Source organism: Podarcis raffonei, chromosome 14 (genome assembly GCF_027172205.1).
Source record: "Podarcis raffonei isolate rPodRaf1 chromosome 14, rPodRaf1.pri, whole genome shotgun sequence".
Taxonomy (NCBI): domain Eukaryota; kingdom Metazoa; phylum Chordata; class Lepidosauria; order Squamata; family Lacertidae; genus Podarcis; species Podarcis raffonei.
In genome coordinates, this window is record NC_070615.1 from 15,912,330 (window position 1) to 15,935,324 (window position 22,995).

The following is a 22,995-nucleotide window of genomic DNA, read 5'->3' on the forward strand; positions in this document are numbered from 1 at the left end:
GGGAGGTTGATCTCATGCAGCGATTCCTATATCTCCATTATAAACAGTAAATGGGGTGTGTATAACTAGATATACATGCCAAAGATAGTAATCCGTTTGCTTAAAGAGGGCTGGGGGGGGGGCGGACACAGAATGCAGCGTACTATTCCCTAACTGACCTTTCTTTCCTTTTTCTCCTAAGGATGTCTTGGGTCTCATCTAAATTGTAAGCTTGTGGAAAGGATCCGTTTTAGTTTTAATTATGCATGGCTCGAACGGTTTTAGGTCCTTTATGAAAAATTAATAGCAATATTTGACTTGTGTTCATAACATTGCCGTAGCGATTTAAGGGAGATGTAAAAGAAAATCGCAACGATATTCTCAAAAACGCACAGTGCTTCTTGGCAACTGCATCTTGAATTTATTTTAAGACCCAGTCTTCAATTATTTATTTCATTGGTATCCTGCCCTCCCCCCCCCCCCAAATTCAGGATCGAGAATGTGGTTCTTTCCACTGTACCCCAGCAATTCTTCGCAACAACCCTGTGAGGCTGAGAGGCCCAAAGTCACTTTGACAGGCCTCATGGCTGACTGGGGACCTCAACCCAGTTCTCCTCCGTCATAATAATCTAATATTCAGTCTTAACAACCACAACATGCCCCTTCTCTTGATCTTTGCAGCGAGTTCCTCACCCAAGATAGCTCTCCGCTTCACCTTACTCTTTTCCCTTTCTTATTTTTATATGTGTTTGTAATGATAATAGAATGGTAGAGTTGGAAGGGACCAATGCAGGAATCTCAGCGAAAGCATCCATGACAGATGGCCATCCGGCCTCTGCTTAAAAACCTCCAGGGAAGGAGAGTCCACAACCTCCTGGGGGGATTCAGTTCCATGTTCACACAAAAGTTGGTGAGAGCCTGTAGGGGTCACAGTTAGTGTCCGATGTTGCCTCAACCCTGGTTTCCTCGACGTGAAATGGGCTTCCTTTAAGAATGCCTCAAGCCGTTTCTAGAGGAAATCTGTCCTCTTTCACAGACACCGTTATTTTTTCTATGTAAATTTATTTAGTTGGTTTTTCAAGTTAAAGTTTTACCATCACATATCCAACATACAAAATAAAAACAAGATTCCAAAAAATCTCCTGGACTTCCCTCCTCCCCTTTGTGGGTCCTATTGTTAGTCATTTCCTCCTGCGTCTTTTATAATCCAAATCTTTTACATCTCCATTATGTCCAAAACTCGCCATTAAACTGCAAGTGTTATTCCAATCCTACTAACAATTTTAGCTGTTTACAATGGTTTTTAAGATAAATTATAAAATTTCCCCGTTCCTTATTAAAATTTTGTTCTTCCTGATTTCTGATTCTTCCAGTCATTTTTGCCATTTCGGCATAATCCAACTTAATCTGCCATTCTTCTCTGGTAGGGACTTTGTCTTCTTTCCATCTCTGGACAGCATGGAGTACGCTTTGGGTCCTATCGTTTTACTGGTTGCACTAGATGTGCCTGTCAATGTGAATACTACTGGTTTGTTTGGGGGGCCTTTTTTTACTTTGTTTAGTTACATGGGAATGGTTCGTTCTGTCCCAGTACCTGTACCTTACTCTGTCATGGAAACCTCTAATAAAAAACATTTGGCAGCCTTGGAAATTCAGCTCCTCTTTTGAGAGGCCTTAGACTACACCAAAGTGGCTCTCTCGTTTTGATCTTCCTACCCTTAAATGGACAAGAGGTCATGGTTTACCTTGGGGCTATTTCACATAACGAAATTGCGCGTGCGTGTGTCTGTGTGTGTTCTGTATCAGCAGGGACTCCTTGCTAGCCTGCTGATGACATGAGTTATCCTTTTGAAGACTCGAGCAGGTTTTCCTCTTGATTTAAGAAGACAAAGCTACCTAATCTCTGGATCAGCTCCTATCGCTGCACTTTGTCTAAGGGAATGTTAAAGACCGACACCTCTAAGAACGTCAGTAAATCTCGACTTGTGCAGAGTGCATTGGACTTTCACATTTTTTAGACTTAAGAAAAAAAGAAAGGCCTATTCACTTGATACTTGCTGGTTTTGTTCTCTACTTTTGCTCATCCAGAGGCTCTGCGTGGAGAAGACTTTTTAAAATATATTATCTCTTTCCCACTCACATGCCTCTCAAAGTATTTTTACTAATCTTTTGTGACTTGTTCTCTTAATCTCACTTCACACTCAACTTGTCCCTTATTTCCCTCACCCCAAAACGGCCAGTTTCTTTCATCTTCATTCCCTGGTCCTTTTCCATTCACATTTTTCCCCCTATACCACCTTTCCTCTCTTATCCTTTTCCTTTCTATTCAGAGTTGTTCATCATCAGTAATAATAATATATATAAATAAATGTTAACCTTTTCTCTCACTTTCTAACTTCCTTCAACATCTCCCCTGTCCCCTTACCCTCAAAGGAGGAAGGCATTCCTTCCTTCCTCTCCCTCTGAACTTCTGTCTCCCAGCTACCTTTATTCATCCTGCAAGGACTTGCTGGTGCTGGCATTGGACCAATCAAAAGACTATGGCAAGACCAGGTGGCAGAGCAGGTGTAGACAACAGTGGTCTATTTATTTATATATTTATTTTGTTGTTGTTTTTTTATAGCCTACCCTTCACCTAATTGTCACATGGAAGGTTACAAAAACTTCTCAATGGAAAGAAGTACACAGTGTGTTAAAATCATAAAATAAAGCAACAGAAAGAATTGTGATCTCATTACATCAGTTGCACCTATTCAAAGTCCATCTCTGGGCCCAATTTAAAGTACTGTCTTTGAGCTTTAAAGTGCTTTATGGCCTTAGACCAGCATGCTTATAGGAACGCTACATGGGCCATTGGTCTTGATATAAGGCACCTTGCTGTCTTCCTAGAACTTGTAGGTCCCGTATAAATCTGTTTTGGCAATGACAAGAGAAAGAGCCCTCAAAATCTCAGATAGCTGGTATTTAACACCTAGACGTCTAGCTTATATAAAACCCAACAGCTCTCCTATGTGTTGGAGAGGGTGTCTCACTATTGGGACATATAGACATATATGATGGGAGTGTTCAAAAATGGAAAAATTCTGGGAAAATGTCTTTGCAGAGATATCTTTGGTTAAAAGGCAAACAGTACCTATGTCCCCAGGACGGGCACTGCTTAATTTGTACAGTCGGGACTCACCAAGAATTAGAAATAAAGATCTTGTAACCCATTTATTGGCCGTGGCAAGAACGACCATAGCAATGGAAAACATTGCAACAGTTGACCATGGATAAGTGTTATGAAGCAGTCTGGCGGACAGCTTTGTTGGAAAAGCTAGCATGGAAACTGTGGGTAGCAAGAGGCCAAAAGAAAAACAATAACTTCTACGCAGTAGGGGGTGACTTTATTGAACACACAGGCACATGGGGGAGTAGTGTTTGGGGTGGGTAACACAGTTTGGAATACAGTCGTATCTTGGTTCTCGAACAGAATCGGTTCCAGAAGTCAGTTCAACTTCCGAAAGCATTCAAAAACCAAGGCGTGGCTTCCAATTGGCTTCAGGAGCTTCTTGCACTCAATTGGAAGCCGCGTTGCACATTCGGCTTCCAAAAAAGTTCGCAAACTGGAACACTCACTTCTGGGTTTGCAACGTTCGGGAGCCAAAATGTTCGAGTCGCAAGGCGTTCGAGAACCAAGGTGCGACTGTACTTTGAAGTATACATTTTAACCTTTCAAACTGTTACAGATATAATGTATTCCTTCCTTTTAATGATGTGTTATTTAATGTTTTTAAGATTATGAGAAGGTTTGAAATATATCCTGTGGCAAATAAACTATTTTAGAAAAAGAAGGTGTGAGGTGGCCTTCTTCTCTCACCATGGGTGGGAGGACTTGTAGCCACGATGGCTTCGTTCTTCCTCCGCAGTTGGAGGCAGCAGTGCTTCTGAATATCAGTAGCTGAAAACCACAGGAGAGGAGAGGGCTCTTGTGTTCGAAGGTCCTGTGTGAGTGCCTGGAGGCAGTTGGAGGATGGATGGCGGCTAACAGATTGAGGTTGAATCCTGACAAGACAGAAGTACTGTTTTTGGGGGACAGGGGGCGGGCTGGTGTGGAGGACTCCCTGGTCCTGAATGGGGTAACTGTGCCCCTGAAGGACCAGGTGCGCAGCCTGGGAGTCATTTTGGACTCACAGCTGTCCATGGAGGCGCAGGTCAATTCTGTGTCCAGGGCAGCTGTTTATCAGCTCCACCTGGTACGCAGCCTGAGACCCTACCTGCCCGCAGACTGTCTCACCGGAGTGGTGCATGCTCTAGTTACCTCTCGCTTGGACTACTGCAATGTGCTCTTCGTGGGGCTACCTTTGAAGGTGACCCGAAAACTACAACTAATCCAGAATGCGGCAGCTAGACAGGTGACTGGGAGCGGCCGCCGAGACCATATAACCCCAGACTTGAAAGACCTACACTGGCTCCCAGTACGTTTCTGAGCACAATTCAAAGTGTTGGTGCTGACCTTTAAAGCCCTAAACGGCCTCGGTCCAGTATACCTGAAGGAGCGTCTCCACCTCCATCGTTCAACCCGGACACTGAGGTCCAGCACCGAGGGCCTTCTGGCGGTTCCCTCTCTGCGAGAAGCCAAGTTACAGGGAACCAGGCAGAGGGCCTTCTCGGTAGTGGCACCCGCCCTGTGGAACGCCCTCCCACCAGATGTCAAAGAGAAAAATAACTACCAAACTTTTAGAAGACGTCTAAAGGCAGCCCTGTTTAGGGAAGCTTTTAATGTTTAATAGGTTATTGTATTTTAGTGTTTTTGTTGGAAGCCGCCCAGAGTGGCTTGGGAAACCCAGCCAGATGGGCGGGGTATAAGTAATAAATCATCATCATCATCATCATCCTGCCTGCCTGCCTGCCTGCCTGCTTGCCAGTTTCGCCCAGGCATCCATTTGGCCAGTGTGAGACAGAATGCTGGACTGGATGAGGAGGCTCTTCTTACATTCTTACATTTAAAATGTGAATAGGCCTCTGATTCAGCCTAAATAGGATACAAAAAGTCATTGCTGAAAATAATTATGGATAGGATAATCATGTCAATAGACCTTGTTTTGGAAGTAACTCTTGCTGTTAAAATTAGAAAGCATGACACACAAGCCTTTATTAATAACAGCTTGGAATGATAACGGCAAAGCATATTTGAGCCATTCCTATTGTTCTGTTTCATGCCATCTGTTCGCACACCCACGGTGGCAAAGATTTTTTAATCTAAACATTGGGAAAGGGCCTTTTAGTATCTGCTCATGCTATTGCTTGATGGCCTGGAAGTGTGTGTTCCTTTCCAATTTCCACTTTGGTTAATTTCCGCAGCGTTTTAAAACAGCTTAGTTCCAGGTAAAAATGTCATTTTTGTAGGTAATAACTTGGTACCTTCTAATTATTGCTGGTATTTTAGATTTGATAGAGATTTCGGCGCAAGACAATAACTGTTATAAACTCATTTGGAAGAAAATGTATACTGGCGGAAACTGTTTATAAAAAGAAGGCCCTAGGCTTTGGGAATAATAAAGTCAGGTCCTAGTAAATTCAGTTTTAATTGGTTAACTGCATAATTTTGCAAGTAAGAATAATGAATGGGTGAAGAATGCAGGTAAAGTATTTTCACTGGGTGTTATCCTAAAACTTAACGTTCCTGCAGTGTGTTCCACTTAAATGGCAGACATTTGCCTATAGATCATTTGTGTTCCATTATATATTGAGAATTAAATCAATTGCTACAATAATGGAAATTGAGAGTACTGGGTTTAGTTGCACCTTTGATGTGAGAGCTAGCAGAGGAGAGGTTTTTGCTATTTATTTTTTACTACCAAAATAGGGGTCAATATGATGTAGGGAGGAGAGTGAGACTCTCTTTATTGCAAGGACCCACATGGGGACTCTCTCAGCGGAGTCTGCCCCCAAATTTTGCCAGTAGCATTGTTCTTTCCCCATTGGAGTGAATGGAAGCCATGTGGGAGAAAGTTGAGGGGTGTTTGCAGACATAGATGTTACTGGAGCCCAGGGCTCAACTTGCTCCTGACAGATTGCAGGGAGAAGATGATGTTCCCCTTTCTGCAACGAAGTTGTCAATCGCAGTCTTGTTTCGTATGTCCTAAAAGAGCTATTTCCGCCCAGACAGTGCTGCCGACTGCAGTATTCCGGATATGTCTGGGACGTATGCCAATCCTAGAGTATAGCTAACATAGTGTGATAGCCAGCGAAATGTTATTTATTTAGATTTTAGCATGATCCTGTTCATTTCTAAATCTGCAAACCAGATTGTTTTCCTAATTCAGAAGTATTAATGGTGGCTGGGGCTGATGAGCTTTAATTCAAAACAGCTAGAGGACAGCAGGCTAGTGAAAGCTGCTATAGACCCTTTCTATTACAAAGTCTCCAAGACAACAATTTTTAAATACCTTTATGTGCAAATTTTCTGCCTTAAGGGCTGCCTTAATTTTTAGCACCAGTTAAATTGACAGCTGCCCGAGAGGTGGGATGTAGTGTCTTACCTACCATGGAAGGGAACAGGTGTGAATTAAAACCAGTTTGTCCACATTTGGGACCCAGTCTAAGTTGTGCAAGCCCAATGAATTATTCCCTCCTTTCAAAGCCACTGGAATCCTTTCTCTGTCTATCACTCTTAAACAGAAAAGTTGACTATATTACTAGTGGGCAGTGTAGATTTTGTGTGTGTATGTGTGTTGTTGTTGTTGTTGTTGTTGTTGTTGTTGTTTAGTCGTTTAGTCGTGTCCGATTCTTCATGATCCCATGGACCAGAGCACGCCAGGCACTCCTGTCTTCCACTGCCTCCTGCAGTTTGGTCAAACTCATGTTCGTAGCTTCGAGAACACACACACATAATATGTATATAACCTTAATAGCTTGTCCTTGAGCTTGCTTTGCCTTCCTTCCTCTATCACTCCCGCTCCTTTTTCCTTGTGTGTCATGTCCTTGTAAATTGTGAGTAGGGATCATCTTAATACTGGTTTTCATATACTGCTGTAAGAACCTTTTTGACTAAACAGTGGGCTATAAATAAATGATGCACATATATGAGCTATATATAGGGATTACACACACACACATCCGACTACTAATCTTCAAAGCAATCAAAGAGCACTGCATAACAGCATTTAAAAGAAGTAGGCTCTCGATCCCAGGATACTGTCAGAAACGTAGCATATTACAAATAGGTGAATGACAGGACAGAGGAAGATCTGACAATGCTTAGCCTCTGCCTTTCTCGTTGACGCAGCTAGGATTTCAAATGTGCATAATACTTGTTTTTTTCATTCTGCATTCCTCTTGCAATAACCACAACCTATAAATTCCACAGTGGGGAACTCTTCTTGTATCCACAGCAGGCAGGCTGAACTCAAATGCCTAATTTATCTGTGCCATCTGTACTTGATTGGCACAACCGCTAAAGTGAATTAATGTTACCTGAGAAACCCTGTTCCGGATTCTGTGTGTTTTGCTGTCAGATGACGCTCCTAATAACGTGTGTCTATTTGAACAAATTAAATATGATTATTAATCTGTAGCACAAGGAAATATTTAGAAAACTGCTTTTACTTCCAGCATATTTCTGAATCAGATGATGAGTGTAGCAAGGATAGGTGAGCTCTCCGAGACGAGATTCATCTCAGATTCATTAACTGTCTGATTTTTCTCCCCAACTGCAGTTGCAGAAAATCAGATTATTCTTCCAAATTCACATGAAGGTCTGGGGGGGAATTTTTCCACTCCCTCTCTGCCTCCAGCAGCCCTTCTCCCCAACTCCGTAATGCACATAGCCCCTTTCCCCCAACTGGTACAGAATACAGAAACCAGTCTGTTCACCAGATCATGTTACTCCTTTGCCGAGAAAGCTACATTGGACCTCCTGATTCCTTATGCTCCAACTCGAACACAGAGGTCAGACAGGGCAATTTTGAGGGTCCCCCACACGCCTGAGATTTTGTTGGCATTTAACAGGAACCAGGTTTTTACTGTGGCAGGCTCTGCCCTGTGGAACTCCTTGCCAATAGACGTCTGGCAGAAGTCTCCCTTGTTTGCTTTTTTAAAAGTGAGAACTGGATCCTGCAACTGGGATCCTGCTATTAATATCAGGCAGAGCCACTCCATAGCATCATAGAATTGTAGACTTGGAAAGGGACCCCGAGAGGGTCCAGCTGCCTGCAATGCAGGAATAAAGGCACTTCCTTTTGCATTGCCAGTGTGGCATAATCATAATCCCTTCTGTATGTACAGAGGACTCTGAGTTCCACGTTCAAACAATCTCTGGCAACTCTTAAAAGTAGGTTACTAAGTTCCTGGCCACTAGGTGTTTGAATTGAGCGCCAGTATCCTTGGCATTATGAGACCATAAAATTTCCTGTGTATGATCAGCTGTCCAAGGAAGGAGAGGAATGCAGAATTTTATGTAGCAGCCACACAGCTAACAGTGGTTGGATGAACTGATTCTAGGGCCAGGGATGGGTGAGGCTTCAGGTAAGGGAAGTTTTCCAAAACCCAGTGGACCACTAGCCAACTAGAAATGTACAATACAGGCTGATAAAGGTGGAGTGAGATACCATATTTTTCGCTCTATAAGACGCACCTGACCATAAGACGCACCTAGTTCTAGAGGAGGAGAACAAGAAAAAAAATGTTCTCTCTCTCTCTGCGCAGCACCTCTCCAGCAAAGCAGGAGGAGAAATGGAAGGGGCTCCGTTTCTCCTGCTGCTTCACTGTAGGGGAGCTGCGCAGAGAGGGAAAGCTGTGCAGCGGCTCTCCAGCGAAGTGAAGCCAGGAGAGCAAGAGGGATCGATCCCTCTTGCTCTCCTGGCTTCAGCAAAAGCAATGCGAAGCCTCCTGAGCACAGCGGGAGCACTCCCACTGTGCTCAGGAGGCTTTGGGCAGCTATCCCTGAAGCTAGGAGAGCAAGAGGGATCGGTGCGCACCAATCCCTCTTGCTCTCCTGGCTTCAGGGATAGCTGCGCAGCCTGCATTCGCTCCATAAGACGCACACACATTTTCCCATACTTTTTAGGAGGGAAAAAGTGTGTCTTATAGAGCGAAAAATACGGTACATACCAGTGACTCGGGTCACAAAGCCAATTGCTTACTGCTGCACCACCACCACGAGCCTCTATATATGCAAGTGCAAATCTACATCTACTATGGATTAGAGATTCAACACTAAAACTCTTAAAACTAAATTTGTAAAACTGTACATAGACATGGTCAAAGGCAAGCAGCCATATTTTACAGGAAGTAAGCAATGAGTCTCTGAGAGAAGTGAAAAGTTCAAGGTCAGCCAAGGCACAGAATGTCCCTTCCCTTAACTTGCAGTTTGAAAACTTACTGCAAATCAGCTAGAAATCTACCAGTGTGCGCCAATCTACCATCCTGCTGTCCCTGCCCTGGACATTTATTAGTGGGTAGCAGTTTGCAAGAAACTTGCACCCTTTGCTCCGCGTGGGGCCGGGACATATTGGCTGTGTCTCCAGTGTTAAAAACAGTAGAAAAAAGGAAGGAGAGGTTATTTTTAAGAAGGAAGATGACAGAAAACAGAATGCACAGTGCTGGGATACTGCTCATTCTGCACATTCATTATCTTCTTTTTTTCAATGCTGTCAAGAATTAAGAACAAAGCCTTCAATATGGTCAGCACCAAAATAACTTTTTAATAACGCAACAAAGCACCAAGTCTTTTTTAAATTTTGGCCTTGCAGCGCTAGTGGTAACCACAAGTAAAAACAAACGTGATGCAAGCTCAGAGACATTTTCTCAAAACCATGATTAAAACTGGCCTCCACACAAGTTATATATCTGTTTTTCCTTTGGAGATTTGGCAGCAATTCATCCCCTTCAGCTGCAAATCAAAACTGGAACAACAGTCTGGAAGTTTGTGGCTTAAAACATGTGCTTGTTATTTGAGGATATCGGGGGTTTAACTCATTCTACCTTAGTTATTACCAATGATGTGAATGAAGCGAAGACTTCATGGTTGTAAAAGAGTGGTCCTGTACAAAAATGTTATGCCTTTTGAGTAAAGAGATCACTATCCTAATCTGATAAATATGGTCAGGATAAGCTTCTGACTAGCCACTATCCTGATTGCCCATGGCAGATAAGAATTGTTTCTGGATAATGAAACATAGCTCTCTTTTTTTCTTTTTACAAATCCCATAAACATCTAAAACATGGGCAGGTGGGCAAGTTACTTTGGGATGCTTAGTTGTATTAGGAGAAGGAGCAGTACAGTGGTACCTCGGGTTACAGACGCTTCAGGTTACAGACCCCGCTAACCCAGAAATAGTACCTTGGGTTAAGAACTTTGCTTCAGGATGAGAACAGAAATCGCGCAGCAGCAGCAGGAGGCCCCATTAGCTAAAGTGGTGTCTCAGGTTAAGAACAGTTTCAGGTTAAGAACGGACCACCGGAACGAATTAAGTTCTTAACCCAAGGTACCACTGTATTCTGCAAGAGAGTATGCCCTGAGAGTATATGCAGCAGTAGTTTGCAACTACAGCTGTTGCCATCGGGAGACAATCTGTCTCCATGCTCAACGATTCTTTGCAGTTCCTCACCTCGCCTCCCCTGTGCTCTCAACAATATGCAAACCCTCCTCCGTATCCGCTGTGCCCATCATAATGGTTGGCAGGTTTCTGTTACTTTTATATGAAGGCCATGTAGCTGAATATTTTTGTTGACTTCAGGGTGTGTGTCTTGACTTCATGCTTCAATGCCTTGTAGGGATAGGAGGGTTGCAAGAATTCGTACTGAAGTCGGCAACGCTCTCATCATCGCCAGCTTGCCCACCGTTTAACCCCCTCAGCTTCGAAGCAACACCGATTGTGCGAGTTGCTGTGGAGCCAAAACACCCAAGTAAGTGTCTTCCCTCCGTTCCTTGAGTATCCAATCAGAATCATTAAGTATACTTTCGAAAAGCCACAAGGGTGGGAAAGAGTGGTTGTAAATATGTTTGAGCAAATGATAGTATGGTGATTGCCTCGCAGTAAGTCAGGGTTTTCCAAACTTGGGTCCCTAGCTATTGTTGGACTACAACTCCCATTACCCCTATCAATCAGGGCCAGTAGTCAGGGATGATGGTAATTGAAGTCCAAAATCAGCTGGAGACCCAAGTTTGGGAAACTTAATAAGGAAGTATTAAGTTAGAACCACTCATACTAGAATGGATGTCAGCATGTTACAAGAAACATGGGGCAATGACAGCCTCGTTCTATCTTGTTGTTGGTCTGTAATGTGTACAACAGGAACATGTTGGACTACAACTCCCATCAGCCCTCACTGTAGGCCATACTGGTTGGTGCTGATGGGAGTTGGAGTCCAGTGACATCTGGAAGACCATAGATTCCCCTTCCCTGGTACATAAGTTATATTGCATGGTGGCTTTATTGAGCTCTGCATTTGCTTGCTCCCACTTTATGTCATTGTTAGGGCGAGGAAACAGTAATTGCATCAGGACATGAAACATACATTCTGGAAGGAGAAGAGTGGATTTGATATGGGGCTGTTCTTTTGAGTGGCAGCCCTGTGTCCCTTAGAACATACAGATCCACCCACAGTCTTTTTTTTTTAACCCCTCTTAAGATTTTTCGTGCTGTTATAATATGTAATCATTATGGGGACATGGGTGGTGCTGTGGGTTAAACTACAGAGCCTAGGGCTTGCCGATCAGAAGGTTGGCGGTTCGATTCCCCACGACGGGTGAGCTCCCGTTGCTCGGTCCCAGCTCCTGCCAACCTAGCAGTTTGAAAGCACGTCAAAGTGCGAGTAGATAAATAGGTACCGCTCTGGTGGGAAGGTAAACAGCGTTTCTGTGTGCTGCTCTGGTTTGCCAGAAGCGGCTTAGTCATGACCCGGAAGCTGTACGCCAATAAAGCGAGATGAGCGCTGCAACCCCAGAGTCGGTCATGAGTGGACCTAATGGTCAGGGGTCCCTTTACCTTTAATATGTAATATGCAAAATCTAAAAGCTAAACAAAACTTCATATTCTTTGTACTCAGTATTTCACACCAGCCTGTGCTCCCTTTCTTTCTGAGCTTTGCTCGTATGTTACTTTGAAACCCAAGCGCTTCGGAGGTATTTCATTTAAAAGTGCTTTTGTCTTCCCAGGTGAGATGCCGCAGTTGGTTAAAGGCATGAAGCTTTTAAACCAAGCTGATCCTTGTGTACAAGTTTTAATCCAGGAGACAGGGGAGCATGTGTTAATTACAGCAGGAGAAGTCCATCTTCAGCGCTGTTTGGATGACTTGAAAGAGAGGTTGGTGGCAGGGAGAGGTGGTGTGAGAGGAAAAGGAAGAATTGCTCAAGGCTCAGTGATTAAATCCAGCATTTACAAGACAGTTAAACATGTAATTGTGGTTTAACTTATGGAAAGGTCAAAGCATCCTTTCCCAATTCTTCCTCACTGTTGCGGGTGCACAATTGAAGATTTTTCATACTGGCATTCCTCGTGTGTAGATTTCTATCCATCAGTCAATCATTTTATTTGTATACCGCCTTTCCAAAGTTAACGCCATGCTCAAGAACAGCTGACAACATATATAAAATTACATAACTGCAAAACATAACAAAAGTCGTCATAAATAATGAACAAAACATCAAAAAGTACCCACATAAATTGAACAATTTCCACATAAATCATAAGATCCATAAGGAATTGGGAGTTAGGTTGTCCCTGCATATTAAACTGCATGTAAACTGCTTTTGTATGTTTTCCCAGATCATTTGTTTGCAACCATTGCCCATCTAGAAATCCTCTTTGTAGAAAAGCCCATTTTTATCACTTAGAATGTCTGGTGGACACAGTTGTAATACTTTCACACTGTGTGCAACCGTAGATTGCTCTGCAACGGCTATGTTTGTTGCCATCTTTTTCGTATAAATAGGCACGACTTGACGGGTTCAGCTCAAGTGACAGAAATCAGGAGCCTGATCTTTGAGTGGGTCTCTAGTCTAACTCATTGAGTTGTGGACTGAGTTTTCATTCCATCCTGATACCACTCTTAATTCCTTGGAGGCAGGATGGGTTTCAAGCAGCAGAGTCTCCAAGATCTGCAGTGTTCTGGAATATGAACCTAAGTGCCTCACACATCTCCTGTCCAAGGAAAGTGCTGGGGCCCATTGCCCTTCTCAGATAATATTTCAGGACTCCACTCCACACTAGCACACTGGGTTGCAGCTCAGAGGATGGGAGACCCGCTGCTGCCGCTGCTGCTGCTGCAGCAACAACTGTAAGAGGCAGTTGAGAGAATTTGGAGCCTGTTCTGTTCCTCAAGATAGGAATCTGCTGTATACTAAGTCAGACCATTGGTCCACCTAGCTCAGTATTGTCTACATCAGAGTTTCCCAAACTTGGATCTCCAGCTGTTTTTGGACTACCGTTCCCATCATCCCTGACCACTGATCCTAGCTTGGGATGATGGGAGTTATAGTCCAGAAACAGCTGGGAACCCAAGTTTGAGAAACCCTGGTCTACACTGGCTGGCAAGCACCTCTTTAGGGTTTCAAGCAAGGTTCTCTCCCAGCCATATCTGGAGATGCCAGGGCTTGAACCTGGTACCCTATGCATGCAAAACAGCTGTCCTGCCACTGAAGTATAGGTAAGGTAAAGGGACTCCTGACCATTAGGTCCAGTCGTGACCGACTCTGGGGTTGCTGCGCTCATCTCGCTTTATTGGCCGAGGGAGCTGGCATACAGCTTCCAGGTCATGTGGCCAGCATGACTAAGCCACTTCTGGCGAACCAGAGCAGCACACAGAAACGCCGTTTACCTTCCCGTCGGAGTGGTACCTATTTATCTACTTGCACTTTGGCGTGCTTTCGAACTCCTAGGTTGGCAGGAGCAGGGACCGAGCAACGGGAGCTCACCCCGTCGCGGGGATTCGAACCGCCGACCTTCTGATCGGCATGTCCTAGGCTCTGTGGTTTAACCCACAGCGCCACCCGCGTCCCATGCCACTGAAGTATAGTCCTTCCTAATATCCTCATCAGGAATATACCAGGATCCAATACAGGCTCCTAACTGTACTCTGACATAACGGGTTGCAGTGGAAGGAGAGGGGATGCCTGTTGCTTTAAGTATGCTAGAATGAATGCTGCCTCCCTCCTTGGCTCCCATTATTGAGTAATTGCTTAATGTCTTAGGGGGCAGCGGGCTGCAATGGTTAATCATAATGTGAAGTTGGCATCATGTGATTACTGGCATTAACCCGCCACTGAAACCCTTGAAGACTTAAGTTTCATTTGCTGTGAGGCCTAACTGTAGCCTTTGGGCTTTCTGTAGGTTTGCCAAGATAGAAATTAGCGTATCGAAACCAATTATTCCATTCCGGGAAACCATAACAAGACCCCCCAAAGTTGACATGGTGAACGAAGAAATAGGAAAGCAGCAGAAAGTTGCCATCATACACCAGAGTAAGGAAGAGCAGAACAAAAGCCCTGAAGGTGTGCAGGTTGATTCAGATGGGCTGATAACGATATCGACGCCAAACAAATATGCCACACTCAGCATCAGAGCAACGCCTCTTCCTGAGGAGGTGACTCGACTACTGGAGAAGAACAGCGGCTTAATTCGGACCATAGAACAATTCTCCTCTTACCTGAATGAAGGTAAGAAAACAGAAGAGATGAATCCGAAGACCTTTGACCAGATACAGGAGTTCAAAAAAAGACTAGAGGAAAACCTACCAGGAAGGAAATGGAGAAATGCCGTTGATGGGATCTGGTCCTTTGGCCCCCGAAAATGTGGGCCTAACATTTTACTGAACAGATGTGAAGTCTACAAGAGGTCTGTGTGGCAGTGCCTGGAAGCAAGCAAGCCACCCAAGGAAGCCAGCGTGTATCGGGATTTTGACAACAGTCTTGTCAGCGGGTTCCAGTTGGCCACGCTCTCAGGACCAATGTGTGAAGAACCACTTATGGGTGTCTGTTTTTCGGTGGAGAAATGGGACATGGCCAGATTTGTTGAGCAAATGTCAGTTAACCGGCAGGATTCGGATGAAAGGAAGTCTACAGAGGAGATATCGGCAGGGGAGGAAACTGCCCTTGTGTCGAGGACTGGAGACACTGAATCGGCTTCTGAAACTGAGCTGCGAGATGGTGATCAGTGTAGCCTCAAATCATCCAGTAAACCCAAAGGAGAGACTTTGCCTGCAGACTGTTATGGCCCTTTCTCTGGACAACTGATTGCAACCATGAAGGAAGCATGCCGTTATGCTATGCAAGCAAAGCCACAGAGACTTATGGCTGCCATGTACACCTGTGAGATTATGACCACGGCTGAGGTCCTAGGTAAGCATGAAACCAGCAACATGAATAATAATAATAATAAAAATATTAATAAATTTTTATTTATATCCCGCCCTCCCCAGCCGAAGCCGGGCTCAGAGTGGTTAACAACAGTAAAATATACAACATTCTAAAATCGTTTCATTATAAAATCAGCTCAAATCAGATTAATGGCAACCATTGGGCTAGAGTTCTGTGAGGATTGCCAAAGGAGGGGGTCAGGCTGTGTCCTGGCCAAAGACCTGGTGGAACAACTCTGTCTTGCAGGCCCTGCAGAAAGATGTCAAGTCCCGCAGGGCCCTAGTCTCTTGTGACAGAGCTTTCCACCAGATTGGAGCCACAGCCAAAAAAGCCCTGGCTCTGGTTGAGGCCAGCTTAACCTCTCTGTGGCCTGGGACCTACAAGATGTTTTTGTTTGAAGACCATAAGGTCCTCTGTGGGACATACCAGGAGAGGTGGTCCCGTAGGTACGAGGGTCCTAGGCCAGATAGGGCTTTAAAGGTTAAAACCAGCACCTTAAATCTGATCCTGTACTCCGCCGGGAGCCAGTGCAGCTGGTATAGCACTGGGTGAATGTGATCTTGCAGCGAAGACCCCGTAAGGAGTCTCGCTGCGGCATTCTGCACCTGCTGGAGTTTCTGGGTCAGTCTCAAGGGCAGCCCCACGTAGAGCGAGTTACAAACAGACCACATGGTAGATGTTACATCCGTAGGGGGAAAGCATTGTCAGAAAGCTGACTGCAAATGACTTCCTTGGCCATGCCAGCTTTTGCCAACCTGGTGCCCTCCAGATGTTTTCGGCTGCAGTTCCCATCAGCCCCATCCAGCATGCAGGCTGGGGTTGATGGAAGTTGTGGTCCCAAACATTTGGAGGGCACCAGGTTGGCAAAGGCCGACAAAGAAAAATAATTATATTTCCTGTGACGCTCCAGGTATAGATGGAATTATCTGGTTGACTCAGCAGGTGGCCGTTGTTGATTAAATTTCTGAACTGCCCATCATCCGAGATCAGAGGGCGATTTACAATATAATGTAGTTGCAATATAGTTAAACTATGGAACTTGTTTCTGTAGGAGTTAGTGACGGCCACCAACTTGGATGGCTTTGAAAGAGAGCTGAACAAATTCACGGAGGATAATGCTGTCAATGGCAACTGGCCATGATGTCTATGCATTGCCTTCACAGTCAATACTTCTGTATGCCAGTTGCTGGAAACCACAGGAGAAACTGCTAAAATAAGAGGACAAAATGACGATATTTTTATAGACGAACGGAGACCTATTGAATTATCATTCCTGTGCAGGATTTGAGATATGAGCAACGGAGGAATGTAGAGAATGGATTTGTGGGGCTTAGAAAATAAATGTAGATGTGTTTTAATGCAGCTGTTAAGGGGAAAAAAAAGAAAATCAGGGAAGAGAGATGAGAAGTCAAGAAAAAAGGTGTAACAAAAAAAAAAATATGTATGATTGGAGTTACGTAATAATTTGAAAGATTCAATAAAAATAAACCACAGGAGAGGAGAGTTCTCTTGTGCTCTGCTCCTGTTTACAGATTTCCCACAAAAGAGGCTGCTGGACTAGATGGACCTCCTTTGGCCTGATCCAGCAGGCTCTTCTTATATTCTTAGGTTCTTTTCTATTTTTTTCATCTTGGTATATTGACTTCGTATTACATTTATTAAGTTACTTAAGCAACCCCTCTTCCTGGGGCTTAAGATCAACATCCTGTTGACTAAGGCTTGCACTTACGTAGATGTTCTATCTGTTTGCTCATTGCCCACTATTTTTAGGGGTAAAGTACAGTAAGCTCATCATACCTCATACCTCATATTAATTATCATACCTCATATGATAATTAACTCCATATGTTCCTGTTGGAGTGGGATCCCTGTTACTGATCATACACGATCCCAGTGCTCCTGTTGAGATTTTGCAGCAGTTGTGTGGTCAGTAAAACTCACTCCAACCCTGGAGTGAAGTCCCTACAATCTCTTCTTAATATTCTGAGATCTGAAGTTTTTCACACCATCATTTAACCGTAGCTGGTTACTCTATATGACTGTTGAGACCCTCTCTGGCCCCGGGTGTTAATTAGTCCTCCCAGTTCAGTAATTGTGCATCTGAATTGATGAAAAGGATGCAACAAGCTCAGTGGGTCTTTTCCCTTTTTCAGGTCGCGTTTACGCTGTCCTCTCCAAAAGAGTCGGCCGGGTGTTGCAGGAAGAGATGAAAGAAGGGACAGACGTGTTTATTATCAAAGCAGTGTTGCCAGTAGCAGAGAGCTTTGGTTTCGCTGATGAAATCAGGAAGAGAACAAGCGGCCTAGCCAGTCCACAGCTGGTCTTCAGTCACTGGGAGGTAAAAATTCTATTCACTCCCATCTGCCTCGGTGTACAATTTCTTGTAGATGAAGGAAAAGAAATCAAGATAAAAGAGGGGAGAGGTTAAATGGTGGTCAAGACTTAAATTTGCTCCCTTCTTTCCTAAGCCAAGCCATACAAGCAGCTTTTTATCTGCCTATACATTGGTACCTCCGGTTGTGAACAGGATCCGTTCTGGAGCTCTGGTCGGATCCCAAGGAATTTGCAACCGGAGGTGCTACTTCTGCACATGCGCACGGTTGTGCGCACGGCGAAACCCGGAAAAATACTTCCAGTTTTGTCATGTACGTATCCTGAAGGATACGTAACCGGAGGTGAACGTAAGTAGAGGTACCACTGTATATTTGCTTTTTCCAATGCACACTTCCCAATATTCTGTTCTGTTTCAATAGGTTTTGGGTTAGGGTTAGGGTGGTTCATCCTCTGCTGGATTGAATTTAAAGTCCATTAAGTCCAGCATTATGTGTCCAGCAGCAGCCAGATGTTTCTGGGAAACTGGTGAGCAGGGCATGAAGGCAGCAGCTGTCTTCGTCTCCTACTCCTGGTTGCTCCTCTCCTGCCACAAAAAAGAGTAGAAATAAGACACTAGGAAAGGACAATTTTAAAATAATTCTATTCATTCTCTATAAAGTGGCCCATGTTTGAGACATATGTTTCTGCACACAAGAGAGACATATGTGGTGGAATACGATAGAGATATATTTGGTGTAAAGCACTCCTTCCCAAACTTTCCCCCCCATGGACCATTTGACAAATTGCTGAGGGTCTTGGAGGACCACTTAATGATTGTTTTGCCTGTTGCAGCGGTTGCAATGCGCAGTTCTAAGTAGATGCTGTATGGTTATTAATTGTGTTTCTATTGCTCCTTGCATCATATTTTATTATGTTATAATTTGCATTTCATAGAATTCAAATTGTGCAATGGAATAAAATACAAGAAATAAAAGAAGCAATAAAACGACAGTTTAAAATCAACATGGATATTTAATGCAGACACAACCACCGGAATGAAGCTTGCAGACCCCTGGTCCACAGTTTGGGAACATAGAGAGAGACAGTAAATGGAGAATCATCCATTTTTAGAACCGGTATCCCCCTGAATGCCCCAGTTTCTGGGATGGGGAGCAACAGTGGGGGCAGACATTTATACCCTGCTTTGTGGGCTTCCCATAAGCTTCAGGCTGGCCATTGAAAGAGAGAGAGGATGCTAGATTAGATGGACTTTTGGTTTCACCCAACAGAGCGGTTTTTCTTTTATTTAGCCTGCTAACAAGGTAACCAGCACACAGGGAAAACAGTAGGGGGGTGTTTTTGTGCTTGTAGAAAAGAACCTTTCTTTAAAGTGTTCTTTCTGGAAGGTGAAATCTTTTGAAATGCTGAAATAGATACCATGGATCAAATATTATTTGGATCTTCAGAGGCTCTTTGCGGGTTGATAGCGGCAATAAAATAAGTGACCTGTACACTTAGTTTTCTGCCTCCTGTCCTTTCTGCTTCAACTGTGTTTTTCTCCAACCATGTAATTTACAATCAAGAGCTTTTGAGGAGAAGATTCTTTAAGGGAATAGAAAGAAGAGTAGAATTGCATCCCTTTTCTAAGAGCATTTTTAGTTTTAAAGTCTGAAATCTGCTCCCTGTTTTCAGACACCTGTGAGAGGAAAATACAGACTTGAGTTCAAAATCACTGTGTAATTCTTCTAAGCTCTGGATGTGTTAACAGATCTGCCGCCTACCAAACAAACAAAACTGTTGCTTTATCCCCTTCCAAGTTGCTTGTGCAAGGAAGTAGCTTGTTTCTCTTGAATCCAGTTCTAAAATTCAGGCTCTTGTCGCTCTTGACATCATCAAGAGTCTTGAGTGCCACCACGTGACCCGCACCCAGCCACCCTCTTCCCTTTCCTCTTCCTTGTTGGGATATTGATATCTCAGTGTTAGACTTCACTACTTCCCACGTACCAGAGGAACCAGTGACTGGGAGTATTTACTATAGACATGATTGGCTTTGTAGACCTTATCCTAAACTGGCTGGGAAGCTTCTGAGATGTTGGGGAGCAACATTTGCTGATATGGATGGGAGTTGTAGTTGTGTATGTCTCCTAAATAATTCATTGAAGTAATGCATTTTAGGGACGCAGGTGGTGCTGTGGGTTAAACCACAGAGCCTAGGACTTGCCGATCAGAAGGTCGGCGGTTCGAATCCCCGCGACGGGGTGAGCTCCCGTTGCTTGGTCCCTGCTCCTGCCAACCTAGCAGTTTGAAAGTACGTCAAAGTGCAAGTAGATAAATAGGTACCTCTCCGGCGGGAAGGTAAATGGCGTTTCCGTGCGCTGCTCTGGTTTGCCAGAAGCGGCTTAGTCATGCTGGCCACATGACCCGGAAGCTGTACACCGGCTCCCTCGGCCAATAAAGCGAGATGAGCGCCGCAACCCCAGAGTCAGTCACGACTGGACCTAATGGTCAGGGGTACCTTTACCTTTACCTAATGCATTTTATGCAGCTCTGCTGGAAATGATGAGTCTTTAGCCCAGTTAAGGATGGCATCTACAGGTCCAGTTCAGCCAGCAAGGAGGGTTGGCCGGCAGTGGCAGCAAATGTGTTAGGAACCAGACCCTAATTTGGAGGGACCTGGGCTTGCAATGTTGACTTCAGATCCTCTTAATATCCTGCAGTAAATGAATGTATTTTAGCTATTTTAAATTCATGGTCTTCTCAGCCGTCTCTTTTTAACAGCAGACATCTATCAAGGACATTTTTGATTCCAAAGTAAACGAATGAGAGGTACAATGCAGTTTGTTGTGGACGTACAGTACTTTTGACTAATCAGGTTTCACTGCAATAAACATTGGAAGCTAGTAAAAGGAATTTTAAGTGAAAAATGACACACAGTGCAAGGCTGCGAGATGACCATTTTTTCCTCCTGTGGTTCCAAGATCAACAGAAAAAAGCTCTCTGAGCATAAAAAAATTAAATCCACTTCAGCTCCATCTGCTCATTCTTGGAGCTTTCATTGCGTGGCTTCTACCAGTACAGTTAGACGTTCAGGAATCCAGTTCTGATTCTATGCTATACAGATTCCGCTAACTTCTGATACCTTCATAGTATAGTCGGTGTGTTAATGATCCTGACTGTACCCTTGCTGATTTTATTTGTTATCTTTAGATGACTGCCATACTGCAGCACATCCTAGCCTGCAGCCCTTGCAGTAGGCCAGAGTAATTATTTCACCATTAATGATCTCCAACTTAGCCTAACCCACCGCACAAGGCTATTGTAAGGCTTAAAAATGGGATGATTCTCACCTCCTTGTAAATGCGCGACTGATATGTGCGTGATCGTGTGCACATGCACAGCGCTGAACCCAAAATTGACCGGGAAACTTCATAAAACGTATCTCTTTGTCTCGCCTTACCTCTCTGGGTTGTTGTGCAAATAAACTAGGATTCCCTGTGAAACTGAAAATGCAAATGCAAATATATATTATATAGCTACACTTTTTACAGGCTACTTTGTTGATTCCTCTGGGAATCAGTACATGCCCACAGAAAAAAAAGGAGAAAATCAACAAAAGAAAAGAAGGAACTGAAAACTTCCCAAAAAAAGGGGGTGGGGGTGGAATAGAGGAAGAGAGATATCAGCCAAATAACTGTACTTCAATAATTGTCAGTGACATACTGAGCAGAAATTATTTTTCATTCATTTTTAGGTGACTAGCAGTACCTTTTAAAAATCTGAGTGCATCTTTCCTAATTTCAAATATGTCTGCTTTTAGCCGACGGTCAAAAATCACTGTTCATTGCTGCCGCCCCTTCCATTAATTCAGCTCTTTGCACAATTCCTCTCTTTCCCCCCCCCCCCCAGGTAATTTCAGATGATCCATATTGGGTACCAACTACGGAGGAAGAATATCTGCACTTTGGGGAGAAGGCAGACTCCGAGAACCAGGCCCGCAAGTACATGAATGCTGTAAGGAAGCGGAAGGGACTTTATGTAGACGAGAAAATCGTGGAGCATGCTGAGAAGCAAAGGACTCTCAGCAGAAACAAATAGCTGCCTTCAATTCTCTTTCTCTGTTAAGTGCAGGTGGATTATCTTCTGTACCGGAGATTCAAAAAAAGTCACCTTGGATGTACAATTCTGTGTGGGTTTTCTTACTGCGAGTTGTCTGTGGCTTGAGTTTTAATAAACCTAAGCCTTTCCAACTTTTTTTCTTGTGATTATACACTACAGCTTCCTTGTTATATTAGCGGCTTGCAAACGTCCTACCTCCTGGGAACCGTTTTCACATCTCCTCATCTGCCAAGGGACACCTGCAGGGCTGAGACCGAATCCCCGCATACCTTGAGTCAAATAGGCATCAGCATTTGGTCTAATTTTAACCAGCTATAGATGGATCAATGTAGGACATTTTAATTTATTAGACTACTACAGTGGTACCTCAGGTTAAGTACTTAATTCATTCCAGAGGTCTGTACTTAACCTGAAACTGTTCTTAACCTGAAGCACCACTTTATCTAATGGGGCCTCCTGCTGCTGCCGTAGCACGATTTCTGTTCTCATCCTGAAGCAAAGTTCTTAACCTGAGGTACTATTTCTGGGTTAGTGGAGTCTGTAACCTGAAGCGTATGTAACCTGAAGCGTATGTAACCTGAGGTACCACTGTACTCCTCATTAATTGGCCAGCATTTTTTTGAATGAATGAATGAATAATTCATTGTTTATTAATTAAAATAGTTTTGCACCTCCTCCAATGGCAAAACCTCCCTCAAGGCGGCTTGCAAAATAAAATGGAATAGAGCAAAACACACCTGACAAATAAAACCGGCAATAAACAAGAAAACAATTGTCCCCTATAACGAGAAAAAGCAGTAAGAAGACAATGTCTAAAACCATCAATCCCAAGAATCATACCTCAGTGAAAACAGATATGGGTCTTGATTGCTCTGTGGGTTTTCACCGTGAGTACTTAACCATCTGCAGATTTTAATAAGTGCCACCTCAAAAGGTTTCCTGTCCTGTGTGGGAGTGGAAAAGGGAAGGCCTCTTCTAAGATGGTGTCTTCTGTGATACATGCCTGCATCACCAAGAACTGGGCATGGTTTTGCTTCTGAACTCTGGTTTCATCTCCTGTTCAAATTTATGTAGATTTAATCAGCTGAAGCTTGCTTCATAATATCAACTAATTTTGCACTTCTTTTTTGTGTCTTCCTGGAAGTAAATCCCACTGATTTAAATAGGGTTTCCTTGTTAGTAAGTGCAGCTTAAGATTTCTTTTAACTAGGCAACTGCCCTCTTATTTCATGTGGGGTGCTATCTGC

General features: G+C 43.8%; 1 protein-coding gene across 2 annotated transcripts in view; it reads left to right on the forward strand.

Annotated features, from left to right (window-relative positions):
• Positions 1-21,883, forward strand: part of EFL1 (elongation factor like GTPase 1) — a 72,071-nt gene extending 50,188 nt beyond the window's left edge. For both annotated transcript variants that reach the window (XM_053365552.1, XM_053365553.1), the window contains 5 exons: positions 10,738-10,869; positions 12,122-12,269; positions 14,295-15,301; positions 17,473-17,657; positions 21,539-21,883. In XM_053365552.1, the coding sequence (XP_053221527.1) occupies positions 10,738-10,869; positions 12,122-12,269; positions 14,295-15,301; positions 17,473-17,657; positions 21,539-21,727 (1,661 nt within the window). In that variant the 3' untranslated portion in view covers positions 21,728-21,883. The remainder of the gene's footprint in view (positions 1-10,737; positions 10,870-12,121; positions 12,270-14,294; positions 15,302-17,472; positions 17,658-21,538) is intronic.
• The last annotated feature ends 1,112 nt before the right edge of the window (positions 21,884-22,995 follow it).